General features: G+C 38.1%; 1 protein-coding gene across 1 annotated transcript in view; it reads left to right on the forward strand.

Moving 5' to 3' along the window:
* The window catches only part of LOC124165295 (lachesin-like), a 1,070,179-nt gene that overhangs the window by 841,362 nt on the left and 211,328 nt on the right, over positions 1-17,489 (forward strand). Inside the window, exon 7 of the mRNA XM_046542639.1 lies at positions 13,403-13,595. Within this exon, the coding sequence (XP_046398595.1) occupies positions 13,403-13,595 (193 nt within the window). The remainder of the gene's footprint in view (positions 1-13,402; positions 13,596-17,489) is intronic.

A 17,489-nucleotide genomic window follows, 5' to 3' on the forward strand; every position in this document is an offset into this window, starting at 1 on the left:
TTTTCGTATGTAGGTGGGCTTTGAGATAGGACGTAGTTAATAGTGCATGCATTATGGCACAATATATCTTTCAAATGCCATGCACATATTTTATTCTGGAGAAATCGCAATGAATATTTTTAATCGTTTTAATTCACCCGTCCTGCTCGTTATTGAAAGTTACCATTCCTTTCCGAGCAGACGGTAAAGTTTTGTTTTTTTAGGCCAGAGGTGAATGTATGCGTTTGTAAAAAAAGCGTTTCAATGTTTGACTGGAGACCTGAAGGAAAAACAATAACATCTTTAATGACTTCATTAGCGTCATGTTTATCCTGCGTCAACACTAACAGAGACGGTTTTAATAAAAATACGTATTTGGAAAATGAATTCGTCTCATGACAAATATTATTCTATGTCTTTCGGGCAGCAAGTATAGTCGGACCTCGGGACTTCGGGAGAATACATGAGCGTGTTTGCTTTCATTTAGTCCAGTTTTCCTTGGCTACGTCGCCTCTCAAATAAAATCAAGGCTTCGTACGAATCCTTTCAAGCGTACTATGCTGCGCCCAAGGATCCTGGAACTTTCCGGTAGCACATGAAATAAAATATTCGGAAGTAAATTTTAATGTCTACAAAAATCACGTTTGTTTATTGTCTCACCCAAAAAAATCAATTTTGTTTGGCATAGAGTCTCAAATAGCAAAATAACGATATTTTTTGTGCTATAATATGCGGTAAAGTTTTAGTGCGTGGTAAAATTTTGGTTTTAATTTTTTCTAATAACTGCATTTGGTTATTCCTTTGTCGCACAATCCTATGAAAAATACATTGCACATACTAATGATTTGAGCTCTTCTATATCCACCTTTTCTGATGAAAAATGAGACATAGGAACTTATTTAGAAGTTCTACGCTATGCAACGTGGGCTTTATATCTATATATTGCTTCTTATAGATTTTGAAAAATATGTATGTCCCTATTGCACTTGAAATGAGGCAAGAAAAACAAAGTTTGAAAATACGAAGGTCATTGACAGCTGCAAAAATGTTATTTACCACCAATAACAATCTCTAATACATATCGCCAGAAAAGATGAGAATATTTCAATGTAATATTTTTCCATAAGATGTGTGTGTGTGCGGCCTTACATTAAACTCGGTCTTTCATCACTGGACTAAGCTGTGTACGCGAGACAGCGCTGATTGTAAGAGTCTCGGCTGTTTATATCATGGATTTTAGAAGGAGAGAAAAATGACTACGTACGCAGGAGTGAAATAGAAGCCGGGTCATATTGATAAGGAGTTGAAGAGAGCGTCAGAAGTGCCGGAAACAATGAAAGAGCCACGCTGAAACGACTCCGTAGTGCTTAAGGCCGTAATTTCCCTTGCCCATTGATGCTCCCGTAATTCACTGCGTAATTGCCTGGAGAAGAATCGTGCAGCGCTCTGGCACACTTCCACGGCATTAAAGCGAGACTTTTTTTGCGATGAATTCGGAGTCCTCTATTCATTCTGGGTTGACATAATCCCAAGAAAAAAACATTTATTTCCTCAATGAGATTTGTTCCGCTCGTTTGCGACTCATTATATTTTACTTTATTAAAAGCGTCACCTTAAATTTTCATTCAAGAAAATCTGCTGTTATTATTAATTAATCGCACATTCAATGTCTTTAATTCAAATTCGATTCCGCCAACTGAATATTTTCCTTTGCGTGACACTGCTACCAGCTTATGAACGTGTTCTCAATACCTGTTCTTTGCTGCGGGTAACACTACGCTAAATTTACGTACACGAAAAATTTAACAAATTTTGTTTACTGCTGCTCCATTTGCGAAGCACACAATTTAGATCGATTGTCTGCGGTTATAAAATGCAAGTATTAACTTTTAGACCTGAGAGGAAAAAATAGCATACGTAATGACTACTTTACAGTCGTCATGTTTATCCTGCGTCAGTGCTAACGAAGACGTTTTTTTTATAAACATACATGTTGGAAACAGGTAAGAGAGAGCTTAGTTAAATTGCTGAGCTCGCTAAATATGGTTCATTTACAAGCGTCCAATTTCATGTCTGTCTATATTTATTTTTACAAGGTAACAATGCGGAAATAAGTAATGGTAATTTTTTTCTTGGTTTCCTACTACTCAGGTTTGCACAAATCAACAAAAGGTAAGAGACAAATTCACGTACAAAGAAAAATAATGAGGATAGTATTGATTTGAAGCGATCAGAAATATAATCGTATAAAATCTCAAGAATCTTGGATTGGGGTAATTTTTGCTTTCCTATTAAGCCGGGGAAGCTCAGAACAACCATATGCGCTGTGATCTTAATTTTTTTGGCTCTTCTATTACCAGAGATCAATTCTAATCTATCTGTAAATTTATTCATTTCCAACTTCCCTGTAAACAGCACTTACACAACACAAATATCCGTGCCCAGGATAGGGACCACCTACCCAGGTGGGATTCGAACCCACAAAGTATGGTTTGGCAGGCGAGGACTTTACCCCACCACCACCGAGGCCGGAAAAACAAAAACTTGTTTTTCTTAAATATGAGCGCTGCACCATAGTGTGACCAAATCAGTGCACCACTTCCTCAAACGCATCATTTTATTAGACAATTCACTGAATCAAAATAAATTATTCAACCAAAAAGGAAAAACCTTGAACCCTTTATTGGCAGCGGGGATGTGTACTACTTTGGAAATATGTTTGGGAAGAACGGTTCATTGGATGAGAAAAATAATCTTTGCGTAGTATATTTGCGAGGCTCCCATGTCTCTGATTACGGCACTTGAATTAAACCCAACTATTTTTTCCCTGTCTAGCAATTTTCATGCCATCGTATTGATAACCCCTGCAGTTGTCAAGACGCATTCAATGATTTCCCTTCCTAATCTTCCGATTGGTTTACCGCTCCGGTTACTCTAAAGCCTGAATCTAACGATCATTTTTACCACGTTTTATTATTCTCGCCTTCTTGTTTGTCCTTCCGGGGAAAATCTTGCAATTCAAAGGTCATAGCTGAATAAGAGGGTGAAAGTACCACCTCCGGGATTTTTTCCGCAATTAGTTTTCCGTACAAAAAAGTCCTGGTGGTGGGCATTACAATCGGTATGAGTGTTTGCGTTCGTGAGAGGACGGAATGTTCGTAAAATGGTCTGTAAGGGGTGTTATGAAGGGCCCGAACATAGGGTAAACGGGAAAAATTGGTCAAAATCACATGTTTTTCTTTTTTTCGAGATGTTCTACCACCTAAAAAATATTTTCCGATACACTAGCCGAAAGGTATTCTAAAACGCCCCCGGAAAAAATTTGTTTTTTCTTTGTGGCCCTCTATAAATTATTTTTTGAAAAAATGCGTAAGAAAATTTCAAATCGACGCCATTCCTTCTTTTCCCGCTGAAAATTCTTAAAAACAATTGGAAATTTTCTCCATTAAATAAGATTTAAAATGCCGCAAACAGCATTGAAAAAATAAGCTTTCTTGACCGAGATATCTCTTCTCTGAAACTCTTATTTTCGAGATAGCCGGCCCTGGTAGGCCTCTAGCGGGCTGGAAGTGTGGGGAGGTTAGTCCTACTTGATCTCTTAGTGCATGCCCTAAGTGCGGAAGTGCAATGCAAGTGCGGAAAAAATCCCGGAGGGGGGACTACTCACCCTAATATTCAGCTATGCCCTTTCAACCACTTGCTGATTAACTAGAGCGCTGAATTTTCAGGATAGTTGTAGTTTAGAAATTTAAACAAACGCTCTTAATTTTAGAGTCAAGAAAAAATAGGTAAATAGTTGAAGCAAAAAACATACTTTGAAGTGAAAGAAAGAAAAGAAAAATTGAGAAAGAGCATATTACTATAGTGTGTCAAGACATCCATTTCAGGATAACAGGACAAGGCTGGTTGGCAAGATGTATTTGAAGATGCAGTTGCTGGTTGGCTACAGTTTATCAGATTAGCGCTCTCAGGCCAATATGTTTAATTTAATTTTGACTTAAAAAATACAGCCCATGGTGATTTTTTACGGAATATTACGGAATATACGGAATTACGAAACTTGATAGCTCCTGATAAAACTGTTGCACTAGCACTTCATTTCTCTTGTCGAGAATATAAACTATAAAAAATACTTCTAATTATACAGTCAAATAAATTATGAATGGAAGTGAATAGAAATTTATCCATTTTTAAAGGTAAATAGAAACAAATGCTCATTTACTTGATTCAACAAATGAAATGAACGGAAGTAAATAGAGCAATTATGACAATAATAATAATCCTACTTGATTTTAAGTTCTAGCAACTATTAAAGGTAATCTTTTCTTTTTTAACCAAGTGGGCCCTGGCATTTTGTTCTGAGTAGATTAGAAAACTTTTCTTGATGCTTGAAATTATAATAATCATTATCGTCGTCGGGTATTAAAGACAATATTAGAGAAAACCACTTATTGGTTGTATTGAAAATTTAAATCGATAGCAAAATTCCTCTCTAACAAAACTAAAAGTCTAAAATAATTTTAAAGGATAAAAATAGCATTATAATAAAATCCACGTCTTGTTTAAAAGAAGAAAATAACTGCCTACTGCCCCGAAAATCATTAAAAGTTTTAAATACTATTGTTTAGAAAGTAAAATAAGTTTTTGAAGAACATTCCAGATGTGAAAAAAGAAACACTTGGTGCGCATGTAAGGCTGCATTCGCTTTCGCTAGGAGACAAATTTGATATAAATCGACCAGCAATTCTTAATTTTCAATCTCACATGCGCGCCACGTTTTTCATTTTTTGTGATATCTGAAATGTTCGTTATTATTTTTTCGTACCTTCCGAGCGATAGTTCCAATGATGGCCGAAAAATGACCGTTTCACACAATCATTTTTCGCGATGGCAACAGGGATGGAAATCCCGTCCCTTTTTCCATCATTCAGCACGTCCCTTATGCCGTCGCGGAAGCCGTCACTGGTACCATCTTTCATTCAATAAGAACGCATGGCCACTGACAGAGATTGTAACACCATACGTGGATCTTAATTGAACGACAGTTGTAAGTGTAGAGAGTTACGGTGTAATGGATGGAAATAGGGACCGTGGGAATGATCGTATGATTGAGATAATGATCGGTCGAGTGATCACTCTGTTGATCCACAAAACCTATTGTTGGAGCTATCAGTCATATGGAAGGAAGGAGTAATCGTGTAATTCAGACTTTACCCAACCTTCTTCCTCAGAATAAATGCTATTATCTTTATCTCAACGGCATATATCAGTATACTGATTAACATGTTTCATTTCCTCTGTGTGTAACTTAAACTAAGTAAGCTTGGAGCAGGGTTCAAAATAGGATCTTGCGAGTGATTACACCAATGAGGCTACGAAAGTACCCCGTTCTGCAGTGAACTATTGGTGCTCTTTAATGAGATGGGCTAATGCCGGCCAATAAAAAATTTCTGTTGTGAACTTCATTTTTGCTTTGAGGTAAAATCCTATTATGGACAAATTTGATGTCTGGAAGCCTGATATTAAATGGGGCAGAACCAATTCTACAGCACTCTATGAAGTGTGTGTAAATCGGAAGAGATACAGTATAGATATCATAATTGCATCCAGGCGTCAAGAAGTAAGTAAAAAGTTTCATCTCGGTTAATGTATAATGCGGTGAAATCTCCTTTGATGAATCGTAAGCTGAATAAAACCTATTTTGATGGAAAATTTTGCGCCTTAAAAATATTTTTGTACCAATGTGGGTTTTCTATTGAGTAAGTTTTTAGGATGGGGAATTAAAAGATGTCATTTTTATAGAGGAAGAATATATGGGAGAAAATAAAACAAATTAATATTTCGATCAGCGAATACTGGTATATAAATTAAGCAATTCAATGTGAAAATTCACGCTGCCCTCGCATTGTCAAGCTGAGAAAGATCATTTTCACGTGCACGCACTGAGAAGAATTGATTGAGGTATTCCAAATTGCCAAAACGTTTTCAACCATGCCTTTAGTTGGACCTCCTATTCCTTCTTCAAGTTTTCATTGCGTGCATGCGTAACATTCTGCTTGATCTAACATTAAGCTAATGTTTACGTCATCAATATTGATTGTGACACCGTGGCCTTTCTCCAGCTTGTTAGGGGCCAAAGCTTTCATTGAATTTCGAACGCGCGGTGTTATTTGAATGAAAGAGGAAGGGACATTGATTGAATAATTGATAATCGTTTATTTTCGAAAGCCTCCAAGGGTCGCAAAATGTGATATTTTCGCAGCACTCTAACTGGCATTGTTTATTGTTTTTTGTGGATGACAGCAAACAAAGGGCACCAATATTCGGGTGGAGAAAAATTAAGGTTTCCATCGGTAGTAAATGTTCCTCGTCCATTTTTTTCCTTCATTTGCCAAAGTCAGGTGACAAATTTCTCTCTTTTAATATTGCTTTTCTCTCTATCTGAGATGCACATGAAATATGACAGTTCACAATATGGATGGCTTGTCACGTGATAAAAATATCAATGTATTGAGTAGTTTGAATTGGACAAATATCTGGTCTCTATGGTCATTCATAATTGCCATAGCATTAGGGTAATTTACATAGTTACGAGCCCCATTAAAGCGAAACAAAGCCGTAGTATTCTCCAAAGAATTTATTATAGGACCACCACTGATTATGTCAAAATCATCGATAGCATGCACCCAGATACTTTTTTCAAAATATTATTGCAAGATTTTTAGGTCTAATTTTACGTCTATATATTTTCATTTTGAAATTATTTCCTGATGTTCAAATAGCAGCCGAGTATAATTGTTGAAAAAAAATATTGAGATAGAATACCTCATGGCGGAAATTGATTTTGATAGCGAAGCGTACAGCCATGATATGTTATACTTATCAATTATAATTCGTACACATTTATGCCTATTGCCTAAATTTCTAGGTAGCTCCGATATTTTCCCATTAAATGGAAACGGGGGTAATTATTGTAATTTTTACTCTATTATAGTAGCAAGAATGGTCTAAATTTTTGTAACCGTCTAATAACCAATTCACTTGCCAGAAAATCTTACGCCGTGGCTTTAAATATTCGCGTCAAGTATACACTTTGTGAAACATTTTATAAAATAATTGGGTTTCATTGAATATCATGTTTGGATTATATCCTCTTCAAAAACTATTTCGAAAATGATAGCAAAGTCTGTAAATGAGACACTAATTGTTGCCGCACTAATATATCGACAAATTTTGTAATTGTTAACAGTTTGACCACAAGCTGCTAGATACCGGTTTCATCCATTTATACATTGTACGCTGTTACCGTAAATGATCGAATTTTTTTAAAATGTCCTATTTCTTGATAACCCCTACTTCACCATCACATGACTCAGGGGCAGAAATTTAAACTAAATTTACCATCGTCATACGTGGTTAAAGTTCCTTGCCAACCTTGTGATAAGGAATTATTTTTGCTGTTGGAGAATAACTCATTTCTATAAAAATTTTGAAATCCATATTATAATTCACATTTATGCCTAGTTCACAAGTACACATTTATGCCTATTGCCTAAATTTTTAGGTAACTCCGGTATTTACTTACTTATTATGTGTGTTTTAGCTGGTTTGTCTTTTCAGTGTAATGAATCTTAGCTCCATTCAAGATTTAGACTGAATTATTAATAAATTTGGCGATCGTTTCCACACGAAAAATCTTATTCTTTAATTGCGGTCGGATTTCGTTTAATTTGATTAATGGCATTTCCAAACGCCAAAACATGTTCTAAAATAAATTACTTGTTCAGCAGTTTATTGTATTTACAAAAATTAAATCCTTCAGTGAATCGACCTGGCAACTGGTTCGGATAAATTAGGGTTTACCTCACTCCGGACAAAGCCACATTACTGTAAATATCGAAAATACGGGTTCATGGCAGGCTGTTCATTTCCCTTGGTCACCACGCACCTCGAGGGTTTTATTTAGGGTTGTCCGACGGCTTCATCAAGGACTTGAACCTGGGACCCCTCGATCAGTAGCCAATCGCCCTAAGCACTAGGCTATTCCGCTCCCCAATTGCAAATATAAAATGAAATAGTCAAAGTCAAATAATCAAAGATTGCATTTTGCTGAAATGCCATAGATCTACCCTAATTTATTCATTTATACTTTGGGGGACATGGCATTATTAACAAACGAAAGCAAGGAATCATAAAAACAATTTTTGTGCTCACAGAGTAAAAATAGCTAAATTTAGTAAAATCACCACAGTATTTCAACTCTTTCTGTGTTCAGGTATGAAGGGGTAAATGTTATTGCTTACTTCCGCTTACTATGTCACTCTCGTGGGGACTACCGATGGTCAGTAGCTCTAATGAGGGTTCACCCTTGACTTCGAGCCTAATCCGTCCCTTTCCCGAGAACCCGAGCTCGAGAGGGACGGACCCAAAACACCGGGAGGGCCCCCACCCATCTGGGCCACTTGTAGCACATTTTGCATTTCACAATTCTTTTAGTGCTATCAACAATTTATTGGCTTTATCGTTTTCTTGATCACACCAGAAATACGGGCGTTTTTTGATCGAATTTTGTCCAATCTGCGATAAAAGCCCCCTTCTGACTTGGCAACGCTGTAGCCATCAACTGTGGGCCGGGTAGTGAACGTCCTCTCAGGCCCAATGCACTTGATGCCCAAGAATGACAAACCCTGTTCTGACCTGGGAATGCAGGCATGATGAGAAGGCATGAGAAAAAAGGAAAATTTCTGAAAAATGAATTAAGGAATACAATAGTCAATAGGATACTACCTATCAAAAGTCAACAAACGTATTAGTAAGTTCTGCATCTACATCTATGTAATACCATGCGAGCCACCTCTAGGGTGTTTGGCAGGGGGTGACCAACCTCAAACATACAGCATGCAAGATTACCGCCGCATTTCACACCGCAATTTCAAAGAAATATTCTGCACATTCATTGAAAGACATAACTTGCCAATGCTTAGTAATTCCTATGGCAAATTCATGCAAGTTTACAGCTAAAAGGAAAAACAAAACATGCAGTGAGTCGTCCTAGCGTGTGACGCCAATAATTCTGTTAATTGAGACACCGTTGCTATTCTTAATAATGCGAAAGAAAAATGGCGAGAAATCTCTCTGCTTTGCAGTCTATTTCCTTTAGTTTCTTCTCGTGATCACGTCATAGTGCGTTGGTAAACGTAAGATTTGTTACACGTCGTTGTTTGACAGCGGCACTCCTTAGAAAGTGTTTTACTGTTCAATTCTGCGTATGAGGGTGCAGGTTCTATGGAATGCTTTTGTTTTTCATTCAAGGAAGTGCAATTCCTCCGTGCTTCATCGCTGCCAATAGCTGCAAAATTTAAGTCTTAACAGGGTTACTCATTCTTTACGGGTTCGTAGATCGAAGTATATGCAAAATTGTATTAGTAAATTTGGAGGAAATGTTCTCTCAGACGACGTCCAGAGCGGCATTAACCTGATATCTTTGATGCTCAGTTCGACAATCAGTATGGGCCGGTAAAATATTTATAATAGGTAATTAAATGCGTACCTTGAGATTCATTTATTTATAATGAATGAAAATATGCAAATAATTTCACTCAGAACGATCTTGTTCCGACCATCTTTCAATCAATATGTACCCACTGCTTGAGTTTCTAAAGGATTATGGCTTTGTTTGTTTTATTATTGATTATACACGTGAAGGCATTTCAGTAAAACTATGCGGTTTTACTCCTCACTGCAGTGAAACTAAACATTAGGTTTCATCTCTCCTCAGATTTTTGATCTCCCTGGTCGAAGAAATGAGTACGAATGGTGTCGGGAAATGTCGAGCCATCAGTTTCGTCGGTAATACTCGACTTTTTTCCCTACTCTTCTTTTAATCCCTTTCACTGCCTCTTAATAACGTCTCTCTCTCCCATTCGTACATAGCTTTCATTGTGCTGAACCATCCGTTCTCGGAGGGTTATTCGATACCCTTCTTCGAACTATCTGTCGTTTTTTTTCTTTTTCTTCTGTTTTCCCTGTAAATCGGTAGCGTACTGGTGCAAAAGGGGGGGATTTGCCTCAATTCGTGCCGCAGTGAAGTGTCTCTCCGTATCCGGCGATTAGGAAAAAAAGAAGAATGGCTGTAGAAAAAGTGGAGCATCCGAGAGATGAAAGATGTGTGGTAGCATGGATTCAATTCTCGCCCGCGGATTTTGGCCCGCGATGCGTTCTGGGAGTTGGAGAGATGATGGGTGACTTTAGGGCTGGCTGCATCCAAATACCACGCGTTGCAGTCGTTAAAGCGGTGAGGGGCCTTTTGGATGGCTCCATACATGTTGATCCACGTCGGCTGATCTCAATCCGTTTGTATCAGAAATTTCGCTTTTTATTCGCGTACATTTCGTGTTGATGTTTCGAAAAAAATTGTACAATAGTTTATTCGTAATACCATTTTTTCTTGTATCAGCATTATCGAAATATCTTATTTCGGATGACTATACCAAGATTCCAGATAAGTCAGGAAATTTCACGGGGAAAGATAACTAAGCGAGGGATAGACATTGTTGTTACATCATTCAAGTAGTGATATTTCAAAATCCTCATGCGCTTTGGTTTTTTGGTTTATGTATGAACATCTCACTCGCCATTCGAAAAATCCTTGATAATTATTAATTGTCAAATTAATTCCATAATCTTTCTTGATATGCACTTGGTAAAAACATTAAGGGCGCTTGCAAATATGTTCACCATTAGTGCAGAAGAAAGATAAGTGCTATAGGGTAAATATTATTAACAAAAGCCAAATAACTACCAGTGATTTCAGCTTTGATGCATCTTGTCATCTGTCTATTGTCAGCCACCATTTTTTACGTCGTCGGCTCCAACGGAGAAGTTATCACACTTACGTAGTTATTTTTAGTATGCAGTGGACGATTATTTCATTCGCATGATCACATCTACCAGCCTTTAGGATATTACATCGATTGATTAAGCAGTTTAAATCGGTTGCTATTCTAACCACCGCCACCATTTTACAAAAATTTACTTCCAAATACCAATTTGGGTACTGAGGAAACTGGCGCTAAAATTTATTCTATACACCGCAGTACAGAATTAGGTTATACATCACCTGCCTGGTTTCTATTGTTTAATGAAGTGGAACAATAACTGCCGCCGTATCGTATGGAATTATCGGCCAACACATCGTTGAATATCCTTTCATGCAGCGAGTCCATGGTATAAAATGGTTCATTATTACCTTTAAAATCCTTGATGAGGAAACAGTAATCACTCATTGGATCTATGCAAGGCTAACTTAAGCGGATTAAGGATTCGTGATTGAAAGATCACCCATAGCTTTAGATTGAACATCGCTCCAAAATTCTAGACCTCATATAGAAAACGTATCCAATCAGGTATCTAATTGCTCAGTAGTTAAGTCCACATAAATAATTCCCGAATGCCATGGTAGCATACATGAGCATCCATAATCCTAATGATAATCAATATCCATTATAGCGAATGCGAGTTTCATAAATATGGGAAATTTTTATTTTTTTAGGCATAGATGAAAAAAAGTAATTTGCGGGAAACTCGTCAGTGGAGACGACGCGTCGACGGTATGAATTTTTGGGGCGGAACGTGTGGCACAGGTAGAAAGTACATCTACTTTCTAGTAGATGGGTTAGGGTGAAATGATTGGATACTGAATACACATCCGAGATTCTTTTAAACGCGAGAATCTGAACATTTTCTCACGCTGCACAAATAAATCCTCATTATTTTTAGGTAAACGTGTGCCTCTTTATTCATCACAAAATGAGTTATCAATTGATTAAAACAATATTTTTCATGAGCTCGAAGTTTTTTATCAGTAAAATAACGTTTCCTATTTTTGTACTCCTCTTCTGATCTTCCCAGTAAGTGCAGTAAAAGCCACTTTGTAATTTCCCACGGCATAATGCAATGCGTGAGCTCATCAAAGCCAAAATTGCGTTACTAAAATGATCCTCGACTTACGTGATACAAAGAAGCCGCTATGCATTCTCCGACATCCCCTCGAAGCCTCATGCAAAGCAACACGCCTCAAAAGTGAAAATAATGGCATTCATGTCGAGAACTCAGCCGTGAAGACTAATTCCTTTCAGCGTCGTATAAAAGTTTCACTTATTCTTACTGTGAGTTTGATCAATTCTACTCCTTGCATTATTATATATTTTCCATTAATAGCTGTACTATAGCGAGTGTCTGGTACATTTATTTCAAGGAATCCGTGATTTTATTTAGAAAATAGGCTTCCAGATTTTTTATAATAATTATTTACTTATGTTTAAATTCGTGATATTTAACGGTAAGTATTTATAATATAAATAAATTGTTTTTAGTCCGCGAAAATTAATTACAATAACCTATCATGGGTTTAAATTCAGCAGATGCCTTAAGGTGTTGAAATTAAATTTTTTTACTATTATTGGCTTAAATTCTTTAGTACCACGCTCTACGTAATAATCTTCCTCCGCTTTTTATTTACATTTTTACTTATTTCGTCAAATCAGCCCTTTCTATTTATCTGAAACATCTCCTTTCCAAACGCTGTTCTCTTCGTCATAATCTGCTGATTCGGTCCCCCCGTATTTATTTCACTTCCAATCAGTGAATGCAACCAATTTTCAACTATGCCTGCTATAGTCCGCAAAGTATTATTTGCATGGGACCATATATTTTAATCTGAAGAAGCTGCGATGCAGTAAAAACAGTTCTGTACAAATAAATGTGTAGTGGAATATTAAAAGTGTAGTGTAGAAGTTTTCAAGAATCGCCATGAGAAACAATTCCCTGCACTAGGAATCGGAAAAAGGGGGATCAGGAACCTGGATGGCGCAGTGGTCTGCGCCTTGACTCGGAAAGCCTAAGGTCCGTGGTTCCGTTCCCGGTTTAAGGGGAATATTTCATCATCCATTTTTATTACAGAAAAATTGTACGCGTCAAGCTCAAAATATTACGTACCCTGGTTTCGCTATTTATTGGGCCCTTTCCGCTTCTATAGCGGTTAGGTGTTTACCCCGTCCCTCCCTTCCAACCCTATCCCTATCCCAGAGGCGTCGACGGGCTCCTATCGCGGCGGCGCCTCTTTCCTTTCTCCTTCCCATCCAAACCCCTCCCCGGGAGCGTGGGTGTATAAGTCTCGGAGTTAGTTCCCGGCCCCGGTGTGTTGCATCCTTCAGAGGACCCTCCTAGGAGTCCTGATCTCTCTGTCCCTATCAAGCATCACGGAAGTGCCTCCCTCCTTTCTTCCCATACCCTCCCCGGGTGACTAAGCGCATCAATTGAATCATTGGGTCCCTGCCCCGATGTGTTGCATCCTTCTCTTCGGCCCTCATTCGTTGTCTCTGTCGAGCGCATTATTCTGAATCCTTTTCCACTGCTTTTTCAGATGGGCCACTTGGACGTTGTCGTCCCTCCGGACATCATCAACGAGGAGACTTCCGGGGACGTGATGGTCCCCGAGGGAGGCACAGTGAAGCTGACGTGCCGCGCCAGGGGCTACCCCGTGCCCCACGTGCTCTGGCGACGGGAAGACAACGCGGACATCGTCATCCGGGAACCATCCGGAGTCAAGACCAAAGGTAAGATCACCGGCCACCTCCCCTCCTCTACTTTCAACTTCTTCTTCGGTAGAGCCTGCAATGCATCAACTTATATGATGAAAATCTCCACTCTATTCCTCCATAAGAATATCACTTGCACAATGGGGTTATGAAATCACACTCAAAATTGAAAGACTTTGACGTGATGAGAATTTACTACTTCCCATTACTCAGTTTTTCTAAAAATGAAAAGCGTTGTAAAGTTAAAATGAAAGGAGGTCTTTATTTATGGAGTGGTTGTGGTATTTGAAGGAGGCAGTGGCGCAGCGAGGGGGGTTTGGGGGATAAAACCCCTCCCCCAGTGCTCAGAAAAAGTTTTAAGTTTAAACAATTTTACTTCATTGAATTGATATTACTAATAGAGAAGTGTAATGATTAATAAAATCTCCCTCAGAAAGCCGTAAAACTCGCCATTTTGAACTATTTATCTGAAAATTCTGCAATTTATTAATCTCGCACCTACCGCTTACCCTGGATTAGTTGCACACCCCGGTATTAGTTGCACCTGAACACCCCCTCCCTAGCCTTAATTCCAAGTTGCCCCCTGGAAGGAGGCAACCGACATCTGAGGTCATTTGCGCCATGAAGTACATATTAGTAAGAAAGGAAGGAATGTTAGAGAAAAACCTGGCGTTAGCAAAATACAAAGGAAAGTTGTGCGATTCGTCAAAAAATGAAATACTGGCGTAGAGAAAGATTTGCACATATTTTAGACAAATTCTATTGGGAGGCACCAGAGACTCAAAGTCTGTGCGCTAGGCTTGGATTGAGCAATTGAGAATAAATATCTTTCACAACAACTCGGAAAACATCATATTATAACCTTGTTACATTTCCAGGTCCGACAGAGGCGATAAAGTAAGGGAGATATTTTGAGGAGCTGATAAATACTCGAATGTTAACTCGTTTGCCCCCTGCAGAATGTAGGACTTAATTATTCGGCGGTTCTTTTTTTGAGCATTTATTTTAAATTTTCAACGTCTAGTGGCCTAAAACTCACCAATTGAAGCTGCTTGCGGGGTAATATGTAGATGTAGATATTCCCAGCTGTGATTATACTACCGTTTCTAAAGTAGATTCCCTCTTTGCTTTGCGTATAAAGTGTATTTCCTTATTTTTCTTTCATTTCTATTACTACTACCCAGCTGCCAGAGCTCTGTAAATATGCCAACTGATTGGTTCCTATTTCGGGCCAAGCGAAGTGCTTAAATAGGAAGTCTCAAGTGCTTCCGAAATAGGAACTCTCAACTGAAACCACTTAATTTAAGGAATAATGCGAATTTCATTTTTTCGAAATGGAAAATTCTGTATCAGAAACGGTTAGTATAACTGCAATTTTTTCACGGCAGGAAGTAATAGTGGCACATAAAGGGAAACAATCTGATATACACATGTTTATACGTAACAAGATGTCTGTAAAATAAATATAGGGGACGGTTCCAGAGTTATTTTGTGGAACGTTATATTATTTTTTAATTATAAATTATATTATATTACACTCTAGTAAGTACATAAAAACCTTCAATAGCGTGAATATTAACAAATTTTCCATTCTCTGTTGTCTTCCCGGCCCAACAAAAAATTATTCTAGATATTCGATAACAATAAGTTACCTATTATCTGTCATACTAATTATATAATTTTTCTGCAGAGCGAACATTTTGGGGCAGACTTAGAGGGTATTCTCATACTATCCTTACTTATACTTAAACATGGAAAGAATGCGAACTCATTGCAGCAAATACGAATGCTAAAAGGGTAAACTAGTCCAAGGCTCTCTTTTGAATCAGATATTTTATTGACCTCAATTTTTCAGATTTACTCCAGTAATTCTTTGTGAAATACTCTCTTTCTCGCCGTAAACATATCAAATTGAGTTTAACACGGTTACATTTGCCTTTTCCTCTGTATATTACGTGCAGAGGCTCAAGATAGTGGATTCCTGAAAAAAAATCAACTCGACGTTCACCGAATATTTAGAGAGCTCTTCCGAAATACCCATGGAATAATAGCCTCCAATCACGACACGCAGACTAACATATCTGGAGTTGAGCTCTATGAATTGAATGCATTACGACGTATACATTCCAGTATCGGAGCGCATTATGGGCGAAATACGCTGGTTCATTTCTACTCTGCAATATCGAGAAAGGTTGAGTGAAAATAGAGCTACTTGGCACCCAATTAATTGGCTATAAATCCTTTTCGTCATCCGGTACACATAATCTGATTCGACTCGGATGAAGCGTCTGCAAATGTAGAAATATGGACGCTCACTGTCACGCGAGAGAACAGTATTAGCAGCCTTATCACTTCTTTTGCGTGTTGTGGGTCCGACCGGAAGTGTCGAAGAGAATGATGATGCATTAACTCTGATATTTTTTTATTATCTGCATTGATGATGTATCGCTGTCTTTTCCGTTGCCCTGTTAATGACGGTGTACCCGCGGTAACATCAACTCTTCCTTTTTCATCATGCATCATCCGGCATAAAATTCTCTTTTAATGCTGTGCATTGATATTTTTGGTCTCGTCATGACTAGCATTTTTCCTAGTGAAAAGGAGCTTATTAAAATGAATTAGTTTAAGCCCTCACAGGCTAATATTGATGGATGATCATAATCTTACGAATGGACGTGATAATTATGCTTCTTGTAAATCACGATATTTAATTTCGGTACTTCGAAATAGTTCCACCGAGAATGAATTCAAATATGCATGTATTTTCAGTTCAATTTTGCTTGTTCATCTAAGGATATCGAAAATCGGGAAAAAATGTATTTGCAAGCATAAGTTAGCATGGACATTCTCCCATCCTTCCCCGTCTATTCTTGCCCCAATGGCCTTCCAGTTCTCCTGGTTTTCTCCCGGTATTGTTTTCAACAGCTATTACTATAGTCCGCCTACTACGCCTGGTTTTACCGTGTTTCCTTGGTTACCTGTTTTATAATAGTTTCCCAATTGTACCTCCGTTTTCCATCCTTTCCTCAAACTTTTAAAATCTTCCCCCACCTCTTCCTTAACTGCATAGATATGATGTTCTCATTTATTGTGATGTCTTGTATCAGATGATAGCTCTGTGAGCCGAAACGCGTCCTACTCATTTTAATGGTTTTTGGAATGTGCGATTCAATTTATTTTAATACATTTCATTATCTCTAACTCGGATGTTACGTGCCGCCTAAACACTTAGTTTGTCATGGTTCAGCCATTACCATATCACCACCCTTGCTCCATTTTATCTTGGGATACGCCTTGTCCTGTGACTCATAGCCTTGTGGGGAAAGGGTACATCCCAGATTTTGAGCCGTTTTCGATGTTCTAAACACTCTCAGCCGAGAATTACCATCGGTAGAAGCACCGAGAACTGTCTGCTTTCCGCAGTCATTGTCGGGGATAGCCCTGTCCAAGACTCATTTAAGGAATTCTCTGCGAGAGGTGAAAGCCTTAATCTTACCTCATAAGATCTCCGGTACATGTTCATGTGCATTTGGAGTCATTTAGTCTCACCTTTTCTTCTCCTTCCCCCGCTAGGGTTATTTCGTATCCCTGAGAATCCTGACGCGGGACATAGAGGATGAGTACTTAGGTCAAAAAGTCTGCATACATATCTGGTAAAAAGCACCTTGTCTCGAATTTCACTGAATTATCAAGATAATCCTTGTAATACCATTGAAGTCAATCTGAAATATCATCAAAATTCCCTAACTCTTGATTTACTTTGTAACTTTTTCTTTTCTCCTCTAACTCTTTATTTTATTTTTATTTTTTACAAATATAACAAAGATGAAAAAGTAATTTTGCTAAGCACTTAATATGCAACTGCCATAGGAGAGATTTTAAAATGAATATTTTAAAATTTTGGAATGACCG

This window comes from Ischnura elegans, chromosome 9 (assembly GCF_921293095.1).
Source record: "Ischnura elegans chromosome 9, ioIscEleg1.1, whole genome shotgun sequence".
NCBI lineage: Eukaryota > Metazoa > Arthropoda > Insecta > Odonata > Coenagrionidae > Ischnura > Ischnura elegans.